The following is a 26,853-nucleotide window of genomic DNA, read 5'->3' as shown; positions in this document are numbered from 1 at the left end:
CAGAAGTAGAGGATATAACAAAGAGTCTATTCTTCTCCTACAAAGTCCCCACATAGACAGTAACATAGTCTAAAGAGGACAAATATGACAACGAGGAAGAAAACTATGAAAGTGGGATGGAAGAATCTATCCCACTCGTAAAAGGCACAAATGAGGAAGAAGTTCCAAAAGCCTCGGATGTAGAAAATACCATATTGTTAGATAGAATGACTCTTGTACCCTTTGGACTAGCTAATGAGCCACATCATATGCAAAACATCCATAAGAAATGGATTAGGTAGAATAAGCTTTCCTTCAGTAGTGGCTTTTGCCACCCTAATCCACCCTTCTCAAGAGAAGATGATGAGAATGCACCTTGCCAACCACCAGTTTGGTAGCTCAAACAGAACCTAGAAGGTTCATGTTCTACCATAGAATGCACACAATGGAGAAACATTCATTCTCTTGGCGAGACGAGCCCGCAAGGGGAGCTTCTTCAGAGCAAGCTGCTATCTGAAGGAGTTTAGTTTGAAGGATGGGGTAGCGTCCCAAATTTTTTTAAACATTAACCTTGCCGGTGCGACTGCCATGGAATGGACACAAATGAGTATCCGTGTTGCCCCAGCGTCCTTATCGCTGCGACAATTGGGCTCTAAGCTCCATATTCAAATTTCGTGTCTAAAAAAGTACTAGCTTTTAAAGTGAACGTTATAAGGTTGTCAACAAAGATCGTAGAATTAAAGCTGAGCTTCAACGGCCAAGTGAAGGTTCACATGAACACGACAGGCCTTTGAGTATGTAAGACCAAGAATGCCAATTTCGCGGCAAAAACAATCAATAGCTCTCTGATTTCTCAGAGTCGCTCTACCTATCATGATCCTGCCCGTCGGATGCAGCTAGCTTTACGGGAAAACTGATCACTAACTATGGAACCGCCCGTTCCTGACATCGAGGTTCATGTAAGATCGGCTTTCCTTTTACTTCTAGCTTTGTTTCTTTTCCTGATGAATTGTCTGCCATGGTCAGAATTCTTGGTCTAAGTTGAAACTAGCTTGGTTTGGCCAGAAAACATAGGAGCAGGTAAGCATCCTTAGCCCCGTGGGAGCTCGAATCTACCTAATGTTTATAGATCAGTTCCTGATTCTCATCGATAGTTATGGCCATTCTTAAAACAGGTCTAAATGCACAGAAAATAACTGTTGCATCTCTCAAGAAAGGATGGTTGACATTGTGACATCAAGTACCTCGAGTTACATAAAATAGGATGATTTTGCCGCTTTGAGCTCACATTGCATTGTGCATATGTTGGGACTGTTACTGTTTTAGCCATATCAATGTTCAATTTCATCCTTGATGCTTAAAATTGTGACATCTAGTACTTCGAATTAAATAAAACAGGGTGATTTTACTTTTTTGAGCTCACATTGCTTTGTGCGTGTGTTGGGGCTGTTACAGTTTTGGCCATAGCAAATGTACAATGTCATCCTTGATGTGGTAAAAAACACACTCATGTTTCTGTGGGTGTGTGATTGGAGGATTGCCAGGGGAAAATTGCTCAAGTTTGGGAAAGTGTATATCCATGCCATGCAGTAGAACAAGCCACACCTTAATACTGTCGATACTATGCATATTCTTTTCATTAAAAATTTTATTGGCTTTGGTCTGTTTTTGTTGACCAGCAGAATGTGAAGCATAGAGCATTGGCTTGGTGGCAACAATACATTTAACCATGCAAGCTATGATCTCATAGATGATCTCCCAAACATTATCTCCAAATTGATGTGTTGAAGTTTGGAATAGGTGTTTATGAGGCTTTGAGTACTTACACATGAATGTGGGAAAGAAATGTTGTCTTCAAATTGATGCATTGAAGTTTGAATAGGGATTTGTGAAGCTTTGGGTATTTTCTCCTGAAGTGTCTATCATGATATCAAATGTGACAAGGAACAAAACAATAATTCTATTTGGATGTGCTATCAAGCTGTTTCAAAATATAGTGACAGGGATGCACAACTAGATCCAACGGGCCAGTGACCCATCTGAGCCCCATGTTGTTACATGTGGAGATGGGGCTATAAGCTACTTCTCTCAAGATGATGGAACAAGAAACTCGATCATCATATACCGCACATTGAGGGTCATAAAAAATGATGTGAAACCTTGAAGTTGCAATGGTTAAGATAGAAATAAGATTCTTCTGGATGTCTGGCACATAGAGAATATTGTGCAATGTCAAAGGGGTGCCCAGAACATAGACAAATTGCACATGCTTGATGCCTTTAGTTTTATAAGAGGCATTGTTGGCACATGATTGTGCCCCTTGTAGGTACATGAGAGAGAGAGAGAAAAAAAAATAATGCTTTGCAAGACATGATGTGCTTGGATGCACCATTGTCGAGACTCGAAATAGCAAGTAGAAGCCACATTAGTGATAGAAAAACAAGTATCATGAATAGAAGGATCATATTGACATTGAATGAGAAAATTATAATCCTTAAAGTAAGTATAGTTCACGATCTCATGTGTGAGAGCAAGATCGGATTCTCTCTCATGCAATGCGCTTATGACATTCAATAATGTTGTGCCTTGTCTTTTGGCAATAATTATATCTCTTGGGTTTGTTGACAGGTTGGAAGAGGATGGACAAGCATGAAAGGATGTCTTCGATGGAAAATGAGTGGAAGCAGAAGGATGACCAGCATGGAAGTTTACTGATTTTGGACCACTAGACTTGTTTTTTTACTTTAGGTTTGGCCTTTCCACAATGATGGGTGGAGAAGGCACGTTTGGTCGCCAAAGTAGCATAGGAGTTGAGATGGCTTTGTTCTTTTTGCAACAAAAGAGACACAAGCTAATTGAAGATGTAGGTAACTTGGTTGCCCATAGTTAGCAACTGCAAAGTGGTGGCAAAACCTTGATATGATTCTACTAGACTATTAAGAGTGATGGAAACAAGCTAATTATTTGAGACCACTTCATCAATATTTAATAACTACTCATGTAGGCCTTTGATGTTGATGAGATAAGCGTCCATGTTACCCCTTTCTTCCATGCGAATATCTTCCAACTACTTATGAAGGTAAGCAATACACGCTTCATTGCTCACTTGATACAACAATGCAAGCTGATCCCATGCATCCTTGGTTGTCTTGTATGATTGGATATGTGGAATGATACCTCTCTTTACAGATAAAGCGATCAAGGCATGTGCTTTAGTGTCACGGCCATCCCATCGAATTTGCTCTTGAGTAGGAGGTGATGTGAAAGAGGGAGATGATTCAGCATCATGAGAGCCACCTCTCCATGTGGAGGTACAAGACAGTACCAGTGTTGGAAAAGGTGGCCTTTGCTTGGTGCCATTCACGATGTTCCATAAGTTATTTGTGACAAGAACATGTCATATCATGTAAGCCCATATTGGGTGATTGGTGTTGTCAAGCTTGCCAGCGGCACCAAGCACACCCAACAAATCATTATTATTATTGGCCATGAGTGGAAATCAACATTAAAACAATAATTTTCAAGTGAAGAGAGAATATAAATGCTTGAATAATGATGAACCATTGATAGATGAGATGTTGGCCACTATAATGGAGTCGAATAATATGAAGAGTAATAATATTCTATTGCTGTTTTCTTGCTGATTGAGGAGAGAGAAAAATATGCTGAAAATGATAATTTTCAGAAATAAAATATTACTTGAATGAGGTAGCAATTTGCAATATGTTGAAATCGGATATTAATGGCTGAAAATGCTCCGATAATGTGAACATACCTTCCAAGGATTGGCAACATCATTGCTGATTAGGTAACAACATTTTGGAGATGCATGGCAATAGGTGACTGCATTAAATGCAGGCTAGAGCAGGCAATAGGCAGATTTTAGGGTTTCCTCGCAAAGAAAATCAAACTTATCTTTGATATTCACTTTCTCTTACCTTCTCCAACCCATTCTTAAGAGATCTCAACATTTCTCAGCCATTTTGAGCAGATCTCAGCCATGGACAGTAGAGGAATCTCTGTTGTAAACCCTAAATTCATGTAGAAATTAGGGTTTAGCAGCCACCTCGGGACCCATATCAACAAGATAAGGCATTGTACACTGAAATTAACACTTGCAATTTGTTGTATTGTCAGGGATTTCAGATGCCTTGCCATCGATTGTAAATCTAGGGCAGTATTTGGCCAGTTGGGGTCTAGTTTTAAGCCTTGGGTAAAAATCAAGGGGCAAATTGCCCAATGTATTTGCTTATTGTTGAATCAGCAGGGGCTTTTGGATCAGCCAAGGCGATTATGAAATCTGAGCTTGCAATTCATCCATTGGCAATAAAGTTCAAGAAATACCGAAAAGGGGTGCCAGTTTTGGGGCCAATAGGGTGTCTACTATCCAAGATTGTTAAGGTAAATTGTGCATTTCAATTTATGTTTATTTGCTTATTGTTGTAATAAGTACTTGATCAGGGAATTACCACCCTTTCCAAGAAGCAAGGCTAGTTTCACTTGCATGAACTCAACATTAGCTGTGGCATTTCGAGCTCTTCATAGATGGATGTGATGAGGGTGAGCCAGCCAACATAGGCTTGAGACCAATAACTAGATTCCAAAGACCGTGAGAATTAAGCACTTATATAAGTTAAACCAAGTACTGATTTTCGACTTGTTAAAACAAGTCTTATCCATGAAGGGTGCGTAGAGTGGTGGAGTACACTTGGGGATTAACCCTAGAGTGCCCACCATGCATGTTGGATGTGTGCATAGTGGATCCAAAAATGGGTATGGGCTGATTGTGAATGGGCATGGTAGCCTCATGTGTAGCCCAAGAGGAGGGATGGAGACACGATAGGCAAAAGATGAAAATCCTTGTGCGGGAGTAATCTATGGAATGAGTGACAATGCACCATAGATAGAGAATGGAAATCCCTATGCTTGAGAGGCCGATGGATTCGGGGAGGAGGGGGAGAATGTTAATGTTTTGGGGGTAGTGAGGGGGATTCCCATCATGGTTGTCCTAGGATAAATAGATGTTCTCACTTGCAGGTGTGGGTAAGGCAAAGCATTAAAAGGGTGGTATTCCCGTTAACAATGTATTGGGGTTCAGAATGGCATTCACCTGTGGATAGGTGATATGTGGTGTAGAGAAAGAAAAGGAACTAGGAGCAAAGATAGATTATCCCAACCCTAGTGTGTTGGATGTAGATGTGGAGTGCAATCCTGAATTGTGGAAAGAAGAAGAAAGGAAATCTATGTTTTGATTAGAAGATGGAGGGATGGAAGGAGTTTGAGAAAGAGAACTACCAATACCAATGCTCAAATGAAATAGAAGTGTTAGATGTACCTGTGGAAGTTTATCTGTTTTGAGAGCCTCCTTAATTTACATTTACATACTCAACTTTTTTGTCATTATCCGGATCGTACATACCAAAAGAAAAAAATAGGGGAGGGCTTCAATTCAAATAACTCAAAAGGGTTAGATGAACTTGACACTAGGCTTGGATGTGATGAAGAAGATGGATTGCTAGTCGTCCTAGATGCCATATGCTCTCCTTGATTTTTAGGAGCAACTAACCTGGATGGATTAGGAGCAAGATTTTTAGGAGTTTGGAGGTGCGACTATACCTAATGCATGAGTATTCTTGGAACTCCTCATGTGCCATAAATTGTGTATTTAGCCAATAAGAAGAAGGTGAAGGTGGAGCATTGTCTTCCTCATCAAGTTCATAATGCCTCCTTAGGGTCTCCAATGATGGAGAAGCTTAATAAGACCTAGTATGATTCCAAGGAGTTTGGGACATTGTGAATTGGTTACGTGTTGTTGGTGTATCTCGCACAAAACCAAGCTCTCCACTATAGCTATATGATACTCTTTATAAGACACTAACTGTGATACCATGTGAAGATTAGCTAGGATTTGCACTGAGAAAACATAGAATGCACGAATGTGTGAGGGAGGACAGGATCAAAGCTTAGCACAGAAAACCAGTAGAGAGTAGAGAGTGAAGCACGACACCCAATGCGATAGACTGAAAGAGTATAAACTCAAAGTACAAGGTACAACCCTTAAACCTTAGGGTTGTAGGGGGGTGTTCACACTTGAACACGGTAAGTGCCCGTAAGTGTGTGTCATAATCACATACGAAATAATACCATATAAGTATGGGGGAAAAAACTTCTCCTATTACCGAGAGTAAAAAGTGCCCTAGTGTCCTACTGATCACCGACACTCCTACGTGAGCGTAGGCGTAGGTGAGGCGTGAGTGAAATACCTAACAAACCCCCCTGGAGTGAAGAGTGATCAAGAGTACAAGGATCATCCGCCACCAAAGGAGATCAAATTTAAAGCATGGCGAAATGCTTCAAATTTTTCATGAGAAAGAGCTTTGGTGAAGATGTCTGCCACATTACTGGTGGTAGGACAATAGACAAGGCTGATATCACCTGCATGTAGCCTCTCTCTGACAAAGTGATAATGCATCTCAATGTGTTTCGTGCGTGCATGAAACACTGGGTTCCGTGCCATTGCAATGGCACTGTGACTGTCAGTGAACAAAGGAGTAGGCTCTGTAACAGATACATCTAGATCAGCAAGCAAGCGTCTAATCCATACGTATTCAACTGTGGTAGTGAAAGCTGCCTTGTATTCAGCTTCACATGACGATGTGGCAACAGTGGACTATTTCTTGCTAAGCCAAGATAAGCAAGACGAGTCAAGAAAGAAACAATTGCCACTAGTGGAGTGATGTGAATCATAATCACCAGCCCAATCAGAATCACTGTAAGCATGTAATTGCAGTGGTTCCCCCTTGGCATAAAGCAATCCAAGAGATCTAGTATCCTGCAAGTAATGGAAGACACGCTTAAATCTTGCCAATGTGACATGCGTGGCTGATGCATATATCTGCTTAGGGCTTAAACTGCAAATTGTATGTCTAGCCTAGTGTTGCATAAGTAAATAAGGCATCCAACTGTTGGAGCATATGTGTGTATATCAAACAAATCACTCTCATCATGTAATGACAGTTTAAGTCTAGGTTCTATTTGTGTACAAATTGGCTTGTAATCTTGTAAGCCAAACTTCTCAAGAAGTTTACCAATGTATCTTGATTATGATAACCCAGTACCTCTAGCATCATGTATAAACTGAATGCCCAAGTAATAATGCAAAGACCCCAAGTCTGACATGTCAAAAGTTTGCTGCAAATTTTGTTTAAATGCTGAAATCTGATCAGCATGTGTCCCTGTAAGCAAGAGATCATCAACATAAAGACAAATGATCAGCATGGATCCCCCCTCTTTACATACGTAAAGGGTAGACTCAAATGAGCTGTTTATGAACCCTTGGCTAAGCAAGAAAACATCTATCTTTGCATACCAAGCTCTAGGAGCTTGTTTCAAACCATACAAAGCTTTTTTCATCTTGCAGACCAAGTGTTCCTAGCCCTCAACTGCAAAACCAATGGGCTGCTGCACATATACTTCCTCATGAAGTTCCCCATGTAAAAATGCAGTTTTAATATCCAATTGATGCACAATCCATCCATAATGAGCAGCCAAAGCAACCATAGACCTGATGGTCGTCATATGGGAAGTAGGAGCAAATGTCTCCTCATAGTCAATGCCTTTTTTCTGTGCATAGCCTTTAGCTACAAAGCCTTGCCTTGTATGTCAATGGATCCATCTGCATTCCGTTTCAGCTTGTAGATCCATTTTGTTCCGATGGCATTCTTCCCAAATGGCAAAGACACCTAATTCCATGTTTGATTCTTAGTGATAGAATCCAATTCAGCTTTCATTTCTGCCATCCAATGCACACTCTGTTGTGCATCCTCAAAACATTCAGGCTCTTCTTCATCAAGGGTGCTTGCTGCCATAACAAACTCCATGGTGTGTGCAATATCATGCATATGAGCTTGCCTTCTAGTACGACCAACCATGGGTGCATCCAGATGACTATCTTTCATAGTGTGTAAATACCATCTAGGCATTTGTCTTGCCTCTTGACTGTGCATAAGCTCTTGTTGAATTTCAGTTTCAGCACTTTGCTGAATATTCAGATCAGCCAATGGCTGATTTTTTGCATTTTCCAAAGGAGTAGCTGGCTGAACATTGAGTTCACTCGCTGAAACTCTAGTTGAATCTGTTGGGTGGAGTGGACAACGGAAGCAACAGGAGACGGAGGCAAGAAGCAAAGCGTGCTGCTGAAGTTTTTATTACTGAAGTGATGAAGAACACAAAAGATACACCTAATATAATGAAACCCTAACCTAACATGATGAAAAGCTAACTGGGTGTCATACATATACTAGGTGTCCCAACTGGAACTAGTACTAAGTGTACCATAGGTCCTAACTGATAATATCTAGGCCTACAAGGCACATACCAAGGAATGAGTGAGACCTATGGATAGCCCATAGAGTGGCCTACAAACCCCCCTCGACGGTATGAGCTGAAGTATCCTGGAAACGTCTCAAGATACCTAAAAGACTAAGTCATGGTTGCACAAATTCATCCAATGTGGATATAGCAACCTATGACTGTACAGAGAAGGCAGATCACGTAACAAAAGGGACCAAGTGTAAGGCTTGTCGAAAAGCTTCAAACTTAGGCCGCGGAAGAGCCTTAGTGAATAGATCTGCCAAGTTGTCCTCAGTGGGAACATAAGACAACTTGATGTCACCATCTGACCATCTCTCTCTGACATAATGATAATGAACCTCAATGTGCTTTGTGCGAGCATGAAACACTGGATTTCCTGCTATAGCCAAAGCACTCTGACTGTCAATATGGATGACGGTAGGAGCTGTCTGACCAACCAGAAGATCTGCAAGTAATTTCCGTAGCCAAACACACTCTACTGTAGCTGTGAAAGCTGCTCTGTACTCAGCTTCACAACTAGATGTGGCAACTGTAGCCTGCTTCTTGCTGAACCATGAGATGCATGAAGAACCAAGCATAAAACAATTGCCACTGTGGGATCTGCATGTATCCTGGCAACCAGCCCAATCACTATCAGTGAACTTATGCATGATAAGTGAAGTATCAGCCCTGTAGAGAAGGCCCAAGTATTGCGTGCCTTTGATGTACCTGAAGACACGTTTCACTGCATGCCAATGGTGATGAGTGGGACTCTGCATGTCTGGCCGAGTATGACATAGATAAAGCAAACAACCAATTGCCTGCTGATAGGAGGTAGCATCACATGGATCACTGCCATCTTCAGCAGAGAAATGAAAACCAGTCTCTAATGGGGTGGAGACAGGCTTACAATCCTCCATCTGAAATCTATGTAGAAGCTGCCCAATGTACTTCGATTGTGACATCACAATTCCCCCCTTAGATCAAGCAAATTGAATGCCCAAATAGTAGTGCAACTGGCCAAGATCAGTCATGGGAAAAGACTGCTGTAATCCCCGCTTGAAATCTGCAATTTTCTCGGGATGTGTGTCAGAGTGCAGCGGTGCGGAAGCGTAGGATTGAGAGAGAGAGAACGCAAAGAGAGAGAAGAGAGAGAAAGAGACAGTGGAAGATGAAGATCTGCTGTATAAAGTGTGCTGTATACAAAGATATGCAGATATGTACACGGGCGCAGTGCGCTGGACTGCGTGTCTCCACCTCGACGATGCAACCTGCTGTTCACCTCGAAGTCCGCTGCAGTCTACACTGTCTCCTGTCAGAAATCTGCGAACAGAGACGGAATCTGCGCGTGCCACCAGTCTGTAATTTGCGAGCAGAAAAGTGTACAGAAGACTGAAAAACTCGGCTATAAATAGCCAAGATTTGGGCGCCACAAATAAACCTGTCGGCTGCATTAAATGCATTAAATGCAGCCGACTGACAGGAACAGGTCGGACTGCCACGTGGCAGTCCGATTGTGCAGTCCGACTGCACCTGGACAGAATCTGTCCGACTGCACCTGGACAGGATATGACTGCTAACACCCCCTCTCAAAGCCTGGGCGGGGCAGAAGCCTGAGGGATTTGGAATGTCTCCGAAGTAGAGCTTGGAGAAGTGCCTTCATAAACAAATCTGCAAGATTGTCCTCCGTCTTGCAGTACTCCACAGTGATGGTCTCATCCAGAAGCTTCTCTCTGATGAAGTGGTACTGGATCTCTATATGCTTCGTCCAGGCATGAAAAACAGGATTCCGTGCCAAGGCAATGCAACTCTCATTGTCGCATTGCAGCAAAGTAGGACGAGTCTGGGGGCAGCCAAGCTCCTCCAACAATCGCCGAAGCCACACAGCCTCACATGTGGTGGAAGACGCGGCCGATACTCCACCTCAGTAGATGAAAGGGCTACCGTGGTGGGTTGCTTCTTGCTACTCCATGAGATAACACCGGCACCCAAGGTAAAACAGTAACCTGTAGTAGACCGCCTGTGGTCCACATCACCGGCCCAAACAGAGTCACTCCAACCTGCAAGTACAAGATCTGAACCATCTGTGCCTGCTGGATAATGAATCCCTAAATCAGACGTCCCCCTCAAATACCGAAGTATCTTCTGAGCAGCCTGCCAATGCACCATCTGAGGGTCACTCATAAACCTTGCCAAGAGCCCAACAACAAAACAAAGATCAACACGAGTGTTGAGGAGCCAAATCAATGATCCAATCAACTGACGATAGCGGGAAGCATCTGCCATGGGAGAAGCTGAATGGGAAGTGGCCTTCCAGTTTGGATCCATAGGAGTAGAAAGGGGCTGACAATCCTCCATCGCAAAAGAAACCAAGAGCTCCTGTACATATCTCTGCTTAGAGATGAAAATCCCCCTCTGAGATTGATAAATCTCATGGCCCAAAAAGAAATGGAGTAGACCCAAGTCCGTCATCTCGAACGTCCGATGTAAAGCTGCCTTTGTCTCTTGGACCTTCTGTGCATGATCACCTGTGACAATCAAATCATCAACATACAACATAAAAAGCACACAACCATCCTCGGAAGTGTGAACATAAAGCTGCGGATCGGCCTTAGAACGCCGATATCCCAACTGTGTGATTGAAGGAACGAATCAATCTTCTCGTTCCATGCACGCGGAGCCTGCTTGAGGCCATACAAGGCCTTCTTCAACCTGTAGACTTTCCCATCTGAAGATCCAAAGCCAGGAGGCTGCTCGACATAGATCTCCTCCTTCAAGTCACCATTGAGGAAGGCCGACTTCACATCCAACTGGTAGACAGGCCATCGCCTATGGCCAACCAGGGCAAGAACAGCTCGAATAGTCGCCATACGAGCAGTGGGGGCAAAAGTATCATGACAATCAATCCCTGGGCGCTGTGCAAAACCTTTAGCAACAAGGCGAGCCTTGTGCTTGTCCAAAGAACCATCGCTAAGGTACTTGGTCTTGAAGACCCAGTTGACGCCAATCACCTTCTTATTCGGGGGGTGTGGCACGAGTGACCAAGTGCCATTCCTCTCAATAGCCTTCAACTCGGCATCCATAGCTTTTTTCCATGGTGCGAACTGTAAAGCCTCCTTCAAGGAGGTGGGCTCTCGATCCTGCATAACACGGGTCATCAAACAATAGTTAGAGCAAACAAGCTCCGTAGAATGTGCCTGGTGCCTCCGTGACCGCCGCGGACCATCCTGCGGTTCCCACTCCTCAGGAACCCCCTCGATCCCTGAATCACGGAGTGTGTCACGGGCCCAACGAGGAGGAGGCCGGACCTCCCCTCGTCTCTCTCCATCAGCTGAAGACTCTGGGATATCCACCAGTGGTAACTCCTCGGGGGTGATCGGTGGAACAGTAGACTCTGTGCCAGAAACAGAATCAAAATCAAAAGGCGCGGGCTCCAAAGGAACTGTAGCGGGAGCCCAACTCTCCCCTGGATCTCCAAGAACGGGATGCTTTTCACTCGCTGGTATGGCCGGAACCTCCACAAACCGCACATGACTGGTGTACACATCCCGCTTGACGGGATCATACAAACGATAGCCTTGGGACTGGGAGCTGTAGCCAACAAATACCTGTCTTCGGGAAGCTGCTTCAAATTTATCACGATGAGCCTTGGGAATGTGAACATAGGCATCACACCCAAAGACCCTAAAATAAGAAACATCGGGCTTAGTTTCCAAGTAAGCCTCAAAAGGTGTCATCCCATCAACGGCCGAAGTGGGGGATCGGTTAAGGATGTGGACTGCAGTAGCCACAGCCTCGGCCCACAGAAACTGAGGTGTCTGTCAGTGCACACTGCGGTTCTTCCGTTCAAGAATGCCATTTTCTTGAGAAGTGTTGGTATTAGCAAACTCCTGGTGAATACCTTTATCTGCACAAAAACGAGCAAACTCATTAGAGACAAATTCACCACCCTTGTCGGATCGCAAGGTCTTCAATCGCCGGCCCGATCGGTTTTCCTCAAAGAGAAGCCAATCCTTGAAGTGAGAGAAAGCTTCTGACTTTAATGCCAAGAAATAGGCCCATGTCAACCTGCTGTAGTCATCTACGATCAACATGAAGTACGAGCTCCCTTGCAAGGACTCGTTCCTCATAGGGCCACATAGATCCATAGATACAAGCTCCATTGGTGAAGTAGACTGCCGCGAAGCGTTGTGGGGAATGGCATCCCTATGTTGCTTCCCACGAATGCAGGAGACACATGGTTGTTGGCTCACCACTATATCCGGCAACCCGTTCTCCTCATATCCGGATGATAGAACCTTCCTTGACCCACGATCAAGGACTCGCACCGAATCACTGTCAAACTCCACCAAAAGTCCAAGGGAGCAAATCTTATGAACTGACAGTAGATGATACCCTAAACCTGGTACATGCAAGACCTCTGAGATATGGGTACCACCACGTCCATCTGGAATAAGCTGCATCTCACCCCGGTCTGCAATAGACATTGAAGAGCTATCTCCAATGAGAATCTGCCCACGCGAGGGTCGCAACTGGGCAACACCATCTGATGAAGGAGTCATGTGCCGGGAGGCACGACTGTCAACGATCCACTCTCGAGCCTGGGGATCCGTCATCGCAGCATCAGAAGCATTCGATGTAGAGTCCTCAATGACAGCTAGATGAAGAAATGCAGCTGATGAGGGTGCAGCCACCGCTCCAGAATCCTTCGTGTCCTTCTTGTTGGTGTCCTTCTTGTCTTTGTTAGGGCAATTCTTCTTCCAATGGCCAGTCTTTCCACAAATATGGCATGTGGATTCTTTGTCCTTGTCCTTCTTTGACTTGTTACCCCCCTTCTTCTTCTTTTGCAGCTGATGAGGGTGCAGCCACCGCTCCAGAATCCTTCGTGTCCTTCTTGTTGGTGTCCTTCTTGTCTTTGTTAGGGCAATCCTTCTTCCAATGGCCAGTCTTTCCACAAATATGGCATGTGGATTCTTTGTCCTTGTCCTTCTTTGACTTGTTACCCCCCTTCTTCTTCTTTTGGTCCTTCCCCTTCTTCTGAGAGGCTTGACCTGTCAATGCCTCCGACTTGGAAGCATTCTGTCCCTTTAGCTGTTCCTCTTGGTCCAAGACCATAGGAACCAACTCTTCCCACCGAAGAGTGGACTCTCGCCCCGAAGCAATAAGGGCGGAGTAGAAAGCACCGAATCGTGGTGGCAACTGGGACAAGAGTGTGATCGCCATGTCTTCGGAGGAAATCGGCTTCCCCGCATTTTGAACCTGCATCTGAAGCTGTCTAAGCTTGTTGATGTGCTCCCGCAACGAAGAAGACTTGTTCACGGACAAGGTCCGCATTTGAACCTCCAAAGAAACCCGCTTCATTAGGGTCATCTGGTTATACATCTGATCAAGCTCCAGCCAGATCTCCCGAGCCACTGTCAAGTGCTCGATGTGAGCTATCACGGCTGTAGTACAAGATAGAAAAAGAAAGGAACGAATCTTGGCATTCAGTTTGTCCCAGTGAGACTGTGCCCTGGCCAACTCCGCACGACCATCGGAAGAGAGTTTGGACTCGTCTCTCACCGAGGGCCGGTCGATTTCCTCCTGTACAAGCTCCGCCAAATCATAGGACTCAAGGATGGCCAACATCATGACGCGCCAAATGCGGTAGTTGTCGCCATCGAGCTTCTGATCTGCGGGAAGAGCCGGTAAGACAGGCACCTTCCGGTCTAATCGTCTGGAACTCCAAGTCAATCTCAATAGACATCTTCACCTGTAATGCCTTCACAAACGCAAAAGCAGCCCCCTTTGACTGTGATAACTCAGCCTGCTAGGGCTCTTCCGCGTCCTGAAACTTCTTCACCTGCCGGAGGCGATGAAAAAACAAAACCTGCACTTGAAAGCTGAAAAACTCAAACTTTCTCCTCGTCAAACAGCAGTAAACAGCAGCAAATCCACCACCTGGACTCCTTTCCTGCGCGCCCACGCTCACTTCAACCTTGTTCCGAGGCGCAACCCTCCTGTCTGCCCTCAAACGCTGAAAACGCAGCCTTGTGTCGCAATAGAAACTCCTCTTCAGGTTGGTTCTGCACGCAGTCAGCCCTTTAACACTGCTTTGATACCATGTCAGAGTGCAGCGGTGCGGAAGCGTAGGACTAAGAGAGAGAGAACGCAGAGAGAGAGAAGAGAGAGAAAGAGACAGTGGAAGATGAAGATCTGCTGTATAAAGTGTGCTGTATACAAAGATATGCAGATATGTACATGGGTGCAGTGCGCTGGACTGCGTGTCTCCACCTCGATGATGCAACCTGCTGTTCACCTCGAAGTCCGCTGCAGTCTGCACTGTCTCCTGTCAGAAATCTGCGAACAGAGACGGAATCTGCGCGTGCCACCAGTCTGTAATCTGCGAGCAGAAAAGTGTACAGAAGACTGAAAAACTCGGCTATAAATAGCCAAGATCTGGGCGCCAGAAATAAACCTGTCGGCTGCATTAAATGCAGCCAACCGACTGTGCAGTCCGACTGCACCTGGACAGAATCTGTCCGACTGCACCTGGACAGGATCTGACTGCTAACAATGTGGCCCAGTGAGAATCATATCATCCACATAGAGGATCAAAATCAGCAAATCTGCCCCCCTCTTGCGGATATATAAAGTCACTTCTCTAGGACTATTCTGAAAGCCAAGGCTGAGCAAATGAGTGTGTATCCTGTCATACCAAGCCCTGGGTGCATGTTTCAATCCATATAAGGCTTTCTTAAACCGGCATACCTTGCGTTCAGACCCTTCAACCTCAGAGCCTGGAGGTTGAGCAACATAGACTTCCTCTGCCAAAAGACCATTGAGAAATGCTGTCTTTATATCCAACTGATGTACCTCCCAATTATTATGGGCAGCCAGGGCAATAACACATCTAATGGTGGTGATGCGTGAAGTGGGGGCAAAGGTCTCTTCATAATCAATGCCCTCCTGAGCATAGCCTTTGGCCACAAGACGGGCTTTGTACCTGTCAACTGAACCATCAGCTTTTCTTTTTACCTTGTATACCCACTTAGTCCCTACTGCATGTTTGCCTGCAGGCAAGTAACATAACTCCCATGTTTTGTTTGCATGAATGGAGTCCAATTCATCCTGCATGGCTTTCATCCACAATTCATTTGAGAAGGCATCTTTGTGACAAACAGGCTCCTCATCAAATGCTATAGCAATCAATGCATGAGCAACTGAGTTTGCCAAATCTCTTTTGGCTGCAGCTCTCGTACGGGCCTGCAAAGGAGCAACTAACTTGTTGTCCTTCAAAGTTTCAAAGAGCCAATGAGGAGCTCTTTTAGGCTGTCTAATATCAGCCAATTCTTGCTCTACTGCCTCTTCCACAATGTCTTCAGTAGCACGTGGCATCTGTGTCAAAACAGGTGGCTGGCCGGACTGTGTAGTAGGCTGTAAATGAGCATTAGGTGGAGGAGCATAACCCTGTGGTGCATCATCTGAGGCATCGGATCCAAGCAATGGCACAAGACTATCAAAAATATCTGAGACACCAAGTGTAGACTGCACTTTGCAGTCCCGCAAGGGCATGGAAGATGTTGTCAGAAGTGGAGCAGCGGTGGAAGCATAAACATGTGCTGAAATAAACTGCTGAAACACAAGACAAAAAGAGAAAAGAAAAGAACACGATACAGATGAGAACTCAGATGTATGCACGGGAAATGGAATCCATATATCTGAACACGAGACAGTCGCATACAACAGTGAGTCACTGGCTGCGTGGGCACTGGCACTGGCACTGGCTCTTCTCTACACAGAGTCTGCAGATGGTGAAGATGATGATACTGACTAAGGAGGAGCACTGAGTATAAATAGGCTGAAAAAGTGGGGAGCAATAATGCTGGTCGGACAGCATTAATGCTGGCCGACTGGTGCATAAAAATGCTCCACTGGCATAAAATGCCACACCAGAAAAAAACCTAAAATACCTAATAAAAATGCCTAGCCCACATTAAGCTCAGACTCACACATGAGCTGACAAATACTCTGCTAACACCCTCTCTCAGATCATGAGTGATTTGATACAATACAATAGTACAATGAAAAGGGATCAGAAACTATACAACATAGAACCACCAAGTAGAACCATGGATAACCAAGCAGTGGGTGATCAAGCCACCACCAAGGTGCCTCGGAGAGAACCTGATGTCGATGTCGATCGTACCAAACACTTGAAAATAGAGAAGATCATAGCATGTCTCTGTGTCCATCACCAATGTCTTGCAGTAGCATACAAGACCATCTTGTCAAAAATGCCTCTGAACAGATGTGACCATGGAGTCCCCGCCTTTGGCCAGACCGCCAAAGTGTCCCCTCATGTGAGCTCCAGACGAAAGTCTCCCGCTCTCTGTCAGATAACCAGCTCAGCATGAACCTGGATGTCAATCCCAGCTCCAGGATTTGATTCCGCCAGGTTGAAGTTGAAGCGTCAGGGACGTCCCTCTCTGGAACCTGTGCACCTGTATAAAAGTATAGATGAGGCGCGGCTGCCCCATCTGAACACCCGCTCACACTCCCTCTCTGGCACAAGAGAGTCGTGAGGGATGACCTCATCACCACCACTAGAAAGTAGCCGAGGAAGGGGCAACCAAGCCCTTCCCGCGATCCGAAGAAGAGGATCCCTTCCGAGCCTTGGACTTCACCTTGGTCGGAGGATTGGAGTTGGAGTCTGTCGAAGGAGAGGACTCATCGGTAGAGTCAACATCCCGCTTCGTCTTCTGCTCCTTCTTCCTGGAAGCCGCTAACTTCTTGCAGTCCTTCCGCAAATGTCTCTTCTTGCCACAGTGGTAACACTGGGCCTTCGACTTCTGCTTCCCGTCACCCCTCTCTGAAGCTACATAAGCCTCGCCTCCATAATGTGCCGGAAGCCGCCCCTGTAATCTCAAGGATGTCTCATGCTCAAGAAGCATCGAGGTCATATATGTAAAACTGATAGGAGTCGATGATGTCTGCGCCCGCAAAGCATTGGCCACTCCATCAAACTCCGGGGGGAGCTTGTAGAGGACTGTCCCGATGAGATGCGCCTCGAGGAGAGCAAATTGCATGTGCTGAAGTTGGTCCTGTACCTGCATAACACGAAGAAGAAAAGACTGAATAGTATCTTTCGGCTCAAACTTCATCTGCTGGAGCTGGCCATAAAGTGTGACTGCCCGCATGGTGGAAGGTGCCTCGTACATCTGCTGCAACTTCTGCCATACTTCAGGAGATGTCCTACAGGAGGTAACCGCCGGTAAGACCGCTTTAGAAATACACCGAAGCAACGCTGAGTAAGCACGGGCATCGTCCGAGTCCCATGTGAGCACCGCTTCCTCATGGTTGTCCTCATCAAAGTCTTCAGGAAGAGGAAAAGGACGGAGAGGTCGAGGAACAGCGCCACAGACGATGTACCATAACCGCTTCTGCACAAACCAAGCTTTCATGACAGCACTCCATGTGAGATAATCAGGTCCATGTAACTTATTATCAGTGAAAATGCACGGAGGAGCCATATGGAGAGGATAAGAAGAGAAGTAGAGAAGAGATGGAATGTAGAGAGGAAACACAGCCAAAACACAAGCACAGACTTCAAGAAAATGAGAGTTCACATGCAAGATAACCCAAAATCTGATCAATAGAAGACAAAATCTGCTGCAGAAAGTCAAAAAATCAGTCAAAAACTGCCAAAAACAGCAAAAACGGCCTGAAGTAACAGTCAGCCAGCCACGAGAGACGCCGAATCAGCAAAAACGCAGGCTGGAAACTGGAGAAAAACAGGTAGAAAACTGTCGCCAGCAGCTGCAGATGAAAAACGCAGGCAGCAGAGGGTGCGTAGGCAGCAGGCGATGGCAAAACTGCAAAAAACGCAGGTTGAAAACAGCCCCAAAACAGGTCGCCTGGCTGCGACAGCAGTCGTCTGATCAGCAGGGGTACAAAACAGTCCTGAAATCAGCAATAAAACACAGCAGAAACACACATCCTGAAAACTGATACCATGTCAGAAAAGGAGCAGCGGTGGAAGCATAAACATGTGCTGAAATAAACTGCTGAAACACAAGACAAAAAGAGAAAAGAAAAGAACACGATACAGATGAGAACTCAGATGTATGCACGGGAAATGGAATCCATATATCTGAACACGAGACAGTCGCATACAACAGTGAGTCACTGGCTGCGTGGGCACTGGCACTGGCACTGGCTCCTCTCTCCATAGAGTCTGCAGATGGTGAAGATGATGATACTGACTGAGGAGGAGCACTGAGTATAAATAGGCTGAAAAAGTGGGGAGCAATAATGCTGGTCGGACAGCATTAATGCTGGCCGACTGGTGCATAAAAATGCTCCACTGGCATAAAATGCCACACCAGAAAAAAACCTAAAATACCTAATAAAAATGCCTAGCCCACATCAAGCTCAGACTCACACATGAGCTGACAAATACTCTGCTAACAGATGTCTCATCAAAGATGACGCCTCAAAAGGTGTAATTTTCTTCAAAGCTTTGGTGGGGCATCTATTCAAAACATGGCAAGCACACATGACGGCTTCCATCAAGAAACTGTGAGGCAAGCTCTTTGCCTTCAGTATACATCTGGCTATCTCCATGAGTGACCGATTCTTTCTCTCTGCAACCCCATCTGCTGTGGAGTATAAGCAGTAGTGTACTGATGGACAATGCCCTTTTGCTTTAAAAAGGAATTCAGCATAGAGGACATGTATTCCCCCCCTCGGTCCGAACGGAGAGTCTTAATTTTACAACCAGACTAGTTTTCAACAAGAAGTGCAATAAAAGCCAAGAATGCATCATACATTTCTGACTTTTTGCCCAAAGAGTAGACCCAGCAAAATCGAGTAAAGTCATCAATAAAAGTCACAAAATAGTAACATCCTCCCAATGATTTTATCTGCATAGGCCCACAAACATCTGAATGCACTAATTGCAACTTGGCTGTTGCTCGAAAAGCAACATCATGGGGAAACGAAAAACGATGCATTTTCCCCAAAATACATCCTTCTCACAAGTGCTCAGGAGGTCTCTCCAATAGAGGTAATCCATCTAGCATCTGCTGACGCTGTAATAGCATCAAGCTGCCAAAGTTCACATGCCCCATCCTAGCATGCCATAACTCTGCCTGTATCATAGCAGGAGTAAGAGTGGATGTTAAATACGTTGATTGATCAACTAAAAGAGCATCCAACTCGTATAACCCATGACATAAGTGCCTGTCAAGACAAAAGTCATGTGTTCTTTGTCTCTTACTATGTATCGGTCATCATCAAATGTGACCTGCAATCCACAACGTGCCAAAGAAGAGATAGAGAGCAAATTCTTCTTTATGCCTGGCACAAATAAAGCATCCTGTAGGCGGAGAATAGAGCCATCAATGGCTGTGAGCACAATCTCCCCAATACCTCTAATAGGGTATGATGCATTGTTGGCACACTGTACAGACTTGCCAACTGGAGCTGCATGAACAGATGCAAATAAATCTCTGCGAGATGTAATATGTCTAGAAGCACCATTGTAAAAAAACCAAGTGCCTGCAGCCTCAGTAGAGCTGAATGCTCGATCTGCCCAAGAGGTGTCATAACTGCATGTGTAAAAACAATAGTCCGTGTTTGCAACAAAGGACGCGGACTCGGTAGCAGTGGAAGGAGCATTAGAAATAGACATTCCTGACTCCTTTTTCTTCCCTTTGGCAATGCACTTTCTACACTCAGTGATATAGTGGCTTAGCTTCTTGCAATAGTGGCATTTGTCCTTTTTGGCTTTCGTGCCCCCTTGTTTTTTGTTTGCCTGTGATGTGCCAGAAGTCCGAGAACTCTGTGGAGCATTCTTCACTTGGCTGCCTTTGCCCTTCTGTCTAGCCATAAAAGCCTGTTGAGATGTTGAGAGGCTATAGCATCCACACCACTATTCCTCCGTGTTTGCTTCTTCTCTAGAAGCAAACTGACTAACTGAAGAAAAGTGATTGGCTGCGCGGCAATCCTCATGGTAAGGTTTAAGGCCATATGATAAGCCAAGTACGGAGGAGGCAATGAGTTCAAAGTGGTAGATATCATCTGTGCATCCGAATAGTACTCATCAACATTCATGAGTTGCTCTCGCAAGTCCTGAATTTTGTTCAAGTGATCGTGAATAGAATCACCTTCATCCATTTTCAATGTCTCTAGCTCTTTCTTTAAGAAAGAGATGCGAGTCTCATTCTTGCTTGCAAACATATACTCCAAAGTTAGCCAAGCTTCTCGTGAAGAAGCTGCTGATCGAATGTGGGGGATGATTGATCGCTGAATTGCCAATGCAATCAGCGACAAAGCTTGTGCATCCCGTGTATCCCATGCTTTTTGAGCTGCTGTTCTTTGGGGAAGTGGCTGAAGTGGAGCAGGCTGAGGTGCCCGTGGTGCATGTCCTCCTGGAGGAGGAGTAGCTGGAGCCACAACTCTAGGTCGAGCTTCTTCTCCACTGACATAATCCCAAAGATTTTTGGCCACAAGTACATTCTTCATCATGAAGGACCAAAATGAATAGTTATTTTCATCCAATTTGTCCTCCTTGGATACATAGGTGAAAACATCTCCTCCCTGATTTGCCATGATTTTCAATTACCAAAAAATGCAAAAGAGCAATGTCGAAGCAGGACTACAGTGGAAATCTGAAAATTTCTAGAAATTGTAGGAAATAACTTTCTGCAATTAGTGTAGGTGCCCATGGTGCACGTCCTCCTGGAGGAGGAGTAGTTGGAGCCACAACTCCAGGTCGAGCTTCTTCTCCACTGACATAATCCCAAAGATTTTTGGCCACAAGTACATTCTTCATCATGAAGGACCAAAATGAATAGTTATTTCCATCCAATTTGTCCTCCTTGGATATATAGGTAAAAACATCTTCTCCGTGATTTGCCATGATTTTCAATTACCAAAAAATGCAAAAGAGCAATGTCAAAGCAGGACTACACTGGAAATCTGAAAATTTTCAGAAATTGCAGGAAATAACTTTCTGCAATTAGTGTACAGAGGTGCTCAAAACTGTCTGTTATGCACGCAGTCCAATGTGCAGTCAGTGTTCAACAACACTGTACTAGCAGGATCCCCAAAATTTCTTGCCTCCGGTTTGTCAAAACAGTCTGTTAGTGACTGTAACTCTAGTGCCTATGCGAATGTTCCCAAAAAACATAAAAGCCCCAAATTATTTTGATGAATGTTTCCAGAAATTGCATTTTATGTGTCCCAGACACGTTTGTTGACTTCTGTGTTTGTGGCGTGGGAACCCCTGCTTCCAAGAATTGCAGGAAATTAAAAATAAAAAAAAACCATAAAAATTGCACAAAGACGAGTTGACTGGAGGCGTTTCAGTCGGGCGAGACTGGCAGCGTTTCAGTCGGGCGCTTCAGGAGCTGGCGACGTTAGAGGCGGTGCTTCAGAGCAACGGGCGGGCAACACTCAGCAGGCGGGTGTCGCTGGTGAGGGGTGGCGGGAGTATAGACGGGCTGCAGGAGTGGGCAGCATTGTTGCTGGCGAGCAGGAGTTGCAAGAGATATGATGGACGTTGCAGGCAGCGTGACTGACAGGCGGCGCAACCAGGACAGGGGTGACTCATGCAGAGGCCTGCGTATCGCAGCTGTTAGAGCTATCGTTGCAGCTGGTGTTTAAGAGGCCTGGCGGGTGTAGGGCTACCTGCTGACGGACTGGTGGCTGCTGTGGCAAACCTGAAGGTCTGTGTCGGGACTAAGCAAGAAGCTCCACGGAGGCTGAGTGGAGCTGAGGAGAACTTGAGCTTCAGCTGAATAGAACCTGAGCTGAATAGAGCCAATGCTCTGATACCAAATGTGAGGGAGGTCAGGATCGAAGCTCAGCACAGAAAACCAATAGATAGTAGAGAGTGAAGCACGACACCCAATGCGATAGACTAAAAGAGTGTAAACTCAAAGTACAAGGTACAACCCTTAAACCTTAGGGTTGTACGGGGGTGTTCACACTCGAACACGGTAAGTGTCGGTAAGTGTGTCATAAGCACATACGAAATAATACCATAAGTCTGGGGGAAAAAACCTCTCCTACTGAGAGTAAAAAGTGCCCCAGTGTCCTATTGATCACCGACACTCCTATGTGAGCGTAGGTGTAGGTGAGGCGTGAGTGAAATACCCAACAGAATGCGACTAAATCATAATAACTCAAACATTAGTCCAAAAAACCCTAAATGCAAAACACAAAACTCAAAAATGCAAAAATAAAAACACAAATAGAGGAAGAAAGAGAACTCTGAAGTGAATGAATCAATGCTGTAATTGAAGTAAAGTGTGTACAAAAAACTCAAAGGCAGAGCAATGAATGTAGTCGGACTGTGACGTCCACCGGAGATGGATCTTGAATAATGCAACCTGTCAAAGGTTAGAGAGTGCTGAATGTGGAAGGGCAGTTGGTAGTGTCACCAAATTGCAGCAGTCCGGAGGCTGAAATCTGGTGTATGCAGCAATGTACCAGCTGTCAAAGGCTGAAAAGTGGTCACTAGAGCTGTAGACCACAGGAGTGATGTGTGCTGATGCAGGGCGGCCTGCAAAACAGCAAGATAGAGGCTGTTGACTAATGCTTGAATGCTGTACACGATTGGTTGCCTCACGATGCACTAAATTTGCTCATGATAACGATAATGGCTGTAGGACAGTTAAAAGAAACCACCACAATAGATGGGACTCTCTTGACCATGATAATCCTCTTTCACAATATCAACCTCTCCAAATCAGCATTGTTGCTGCAACAAAAGGCATGTCACCTCTTACAAGAAGGCCATGCCCTTTACAATATCATGAATTGATGTAGTTTCTAATTTGATGATCAGGCAAGCTTCTTCTATAGTCCACGAGCTCCACTCTAAAGTTTAATCAGCTGCACAACATCTTCAGCTATGAAGAAATGCTCTAAACGCAAAAAGCACAAAACCAATCAAGCACAGATTGATAAACACAAAACATAGTTAGGGTTGGGGTGAGGGTAACTCAAAGACACTGAACACAATGAATTAAAGAGAATGAATATCTAAATGCAAAAAGCACAAAACCAATCAAGCACAGATTGATAAACACAAAACATAGTTAGGGTTGGGGTTAGGGTAATTCAAAGACATTGAATACAATGAATTAAAGAGAACGAATAATGAATATACAGTGCTCATGCAACAAACACACTATGCAGTGAATAGTGAACCTTGAACTCCCGTATCTCTGGGATCAAGGTAGAGGTTATGAGTTGTAGAGTGTGCTGTACTTTGAATGGTTCCTGAATCGCAGCAAAGGCAGCCTTGGAGTGTCGAATAGCAGCAAATATAGATAAGGAAGGTTGGATTTGATGCATACGGCAGTGTAGGGGAGAGAAAGACTAAAAACGCAGGTACTTGAGGAGAGAGAAAATTGGCGACTGTGTAGAATAGGTAAACGCAAGTTGGCAGTGCTGGGTGGCAGGTGGAAATTGATGGTGATAGTGTAGATGCTGATGGTGAGAGTTGGAGGAGAGAGACTGACTGCAAACACAAGCTGGATGATGATGGTGATAGCTCCTACTAATGGCAACTGATGCAGATGATGGCGACTGGCCTTGGCAGTAGCAAACACAAATTTCCTAATGTTGGTGACAGCTCCAGGAGGTAGGTGATAGGTACAGAGGCTGAAAATAAATGCCAAATAATAGCAAATTGCGGTGGAAGGCTTTGACTACGATGTTCTCTGCAAACAGAGTGTGGACAGTAGAGATACGGCTCTTGAAACCTGCAAAAACGAGATTGAGGGCATCCAAATTAGGGTTTTATATATGGGACATAGTAACTCTTTAGGATTGCGTTTCTTTTTAAAATAAGAGGTTTTTTCATTAATTAAGCATACTTTTATGGAGAATATATGGAGAGAAAGGTAAAATGGGTAAGCGAGCAAGACAATTTGAGCCAGCATGCAAGCATAAGAAAAGAAGTGCCTTCAGAGACTGCTATATGAAATGCTACGAGTATAGTGGATCCAAAGTTGACCACTCCAAGGGTGACCGAAAAGGGATAAATGCGCACAGATGCATGTTTATATGAGTAGAATGCCAGTGCATGGGGTAATGCAAAGGAGGATGCAAGTATTCATGCTCATGTAGAATGGGATACAACGGTGCCACTTGGATAGTGCCCTCGTAGCGAAATTGTTAACTTGTCCAAGCGCCCTTTTATATTCATGTTATCTTGACATTGCGGATGAAGTTACTAATGTCCATAATACACACTACAAAATAAATAAATGTTTGAAAGTGAAAAGCTGCAAATATCATCACTGTCATTATCAAGAGAAGGAAACCGCCCCTCTTAAACTGGAAGGAGAAGTAAGAGGGAAGCGCTGGAGAAGTAAGAGGGAAGCACCTTCTCCCCGTCAATCGAAAGAAGTAAAGGAGAGTGTACCCAAGCCAATCCACAGTAGAAGATATTAGAGAATTGGTGGGTTGTTTGCCTTGGTCAAAAGATCTCCAAAATTGTCACTTGATCTCGGTCTTCAGATGACTTGTCAGTCCATTACGAAGTGCAACAATCATTCTAGGCCTCATGGTATGATTGTTAGAATATCAAGCTCCTGTTACTCTTTAGTCAGTCTTTCTTTACGTGTGTGACCGACATTAGCTGGATACAACTGTACACGTGTGTGACATTCAATAAGTCGGGGTATTTAGTGACTTAACCATAGTTAGTCTTGGTTAGTTATACCTATGTATGTAAGTCTCTTTCAGTGAGTATGATGGAAAAATAATAGAAGAAGAACAACAATGAGTTGAGGCTCATCTTTCACTCCACTCTGTCTCTGTATTAGAGCCTGAACGCCTGAAGCTTGAAGGCTTGGCAGTGGCCATTTGACATCAAGACATCAGATGTGAAGAAAACGTCATCAAAGGAGATTGTGCCTGCAGTCTGTTTTTTTGCAAAAGCTATATCTTGCTATAGAAATGGTTTTTGGAGAAACGGCCCGATGTACGTGACTGTTTCGATGTGGTCTACAACTTTGTAGAAGAAAGTTTTTTCTAATTCTTTACAGATTTTGAGATATTCAGCACAGACCTGAGCAGACTGGCTGTTTACTGCAGTAATTAGCAGGTGATTCTAGGGCACTAGTGGCTTTCATTCTAACAATGTATATGTCCTTATTATCATGCATTTGAGCATGATATTGGAGTGTTAAATGCTCAGTTTTGGAGCTTATTTGCAGGTTGAAAACAGTGAATTGGTTGCTGGAAACAATATACCTACATGATTGAAGTATTTGTGATGCTTATTTGCTAGTGACAAATGCTTGAATCATACCACTTGAGTGGTAGATGCTTTTAGGGATATTGTGAGTACTGAAAGTCCAAATTTTGGATTGATTTATTGCTGGTTATACCACGTATTGACTGCTATAGCAGTGGGCTGGCTGTATTTGGTACTGCTACTTGCATACAGTACAAACATTGATACTTGTATGGATATAATTTGTTGCTGGGATATTTTGCCACTACCATAGAATGTTTTGAACTGATTTGAGCTTGGTTTATGCTTAGTTGACTGTGTTTTTTCATTGTTGGAATACAGTTTACAGCAAGCACGTTGTCAAGAAAACTGTCCCGAATTGCAGGAAACTGTCCTAAATAGCAAGAAACTAGTCCTGAACTATAGGAAAAGGAGTCAGATACTTACAGGTTGTATACATCACTGAATACCTAAGCTGCAACTATGGCAAATGCTCAAGGTACTGACAATATCACTCAAATTGTGGGAGAAAAGCTGGACAACAAAAATTTTGCTTTATGGAAGTTCCATATGAAGAATTTTTTGGTTGGCAGAGGTTATTGGGACTTATGTACGGGTGATGAGTCTGAATCTAAAGGAGTTAGATACTTACAGGTTGTATACATCACTGAATACCTAAGCTGCAACTATGGCAAATGCTCAAGGCACTAACAATATTACTCAAATTGTGGGAGAAAAGCCAACAAAAATTTTGCTTTATGGAAGTCTCGTATGAAGAATTTTTTGGTTGGCAGAGGTTATTGGGACTTATGTATAGGTGATTAGGCTGAACCTGAAATGCATGCATGAAAGGAATCCGACAAATGATCAGAAAAGGCCTTATAAGTTATGGACTGAGAGAGCATGCAAGGTGTTACATTGGTTTTCCTTATGTATATCAGATACTATGGTTATATAGATTATTGGATATAGTTCTCCAAAGGATGCATGGGACATACTCATGAAGAATTATGGAAATGTAACATATGCAAGAAGGATCAAGCTAAAGCAATAGTTTAATAACATGTCTAGGAATGATAGAAGCATTCAGGCCTATACTACAGAGATCAAGAACATAACGGATCAGCTTGCCACCATTGGATCTTCAATGTCTGAGGATGATATGATTGTAGTGACATTGAATGGACTTGGCAAAGAGTATAAAGCATTTGATATGTCTATTTCTGTGAGAGCTGAATCCCTTGATTGGGATGAGCTGATTGCTTTGCTGCTGCATGAGGAAG

The 26,853-nt window shown here is 44.3% G+C and overlaps 1 protein-coding gene across 13 annotated transcripts in view; it reads left to right on the top strand.

Annotated features, from left to right (window-relative positions):
* The first annotated feature begins 584 nt into the window (after nt 1–584).
* LOC148030242 (uncharacterized) overlaps nt 585–26,853 on the top strand; it is a 218,635-nt gene continuing 192,366 nt past the window's right edge. For 4 of the 13 annotated variants that reach the window (XM_087686524.1, XM_087686519.1, XM_087686521.1 and 1 more), the window contains exon 1: nt 591–938. In XM_087686524.1, coding sequence (XP_087542650.1) covers nt 906–938 — 33 coding nt within the window. In that variant the 5' untranslated portion in view covers nt 591–905. Of the gene's footprint in view, nt 939–26,853 lie in introns of all 13 variants that reach the window. The other 9 variants (XR_015692150.1, XR_015692151.1, XR_015692149.1 and 6 more) reach the window with 6 other exon arrangements.

The sequence above is a fragment of the Lygodium microphyllum genome, chromosome 10 (assembly GCF_053477565.2).
Source record: "Lygodium microphyllum isolate KBCC chromosome 10, Lygodium_microphyllum_v1.1.10, whole genome shotgun sequence".
In the NCBI taxonomy this organism is placed as follows: Eukaryota; Viridiplantae; Streptophyta; class Polypodiopsida; order Schizaeales; family Lygodiaceae; genus Lygodium; species Lygodium microphyllum.
This window is presented reverse-complemented; position numbering and strand designations above follow the sequence as displayed.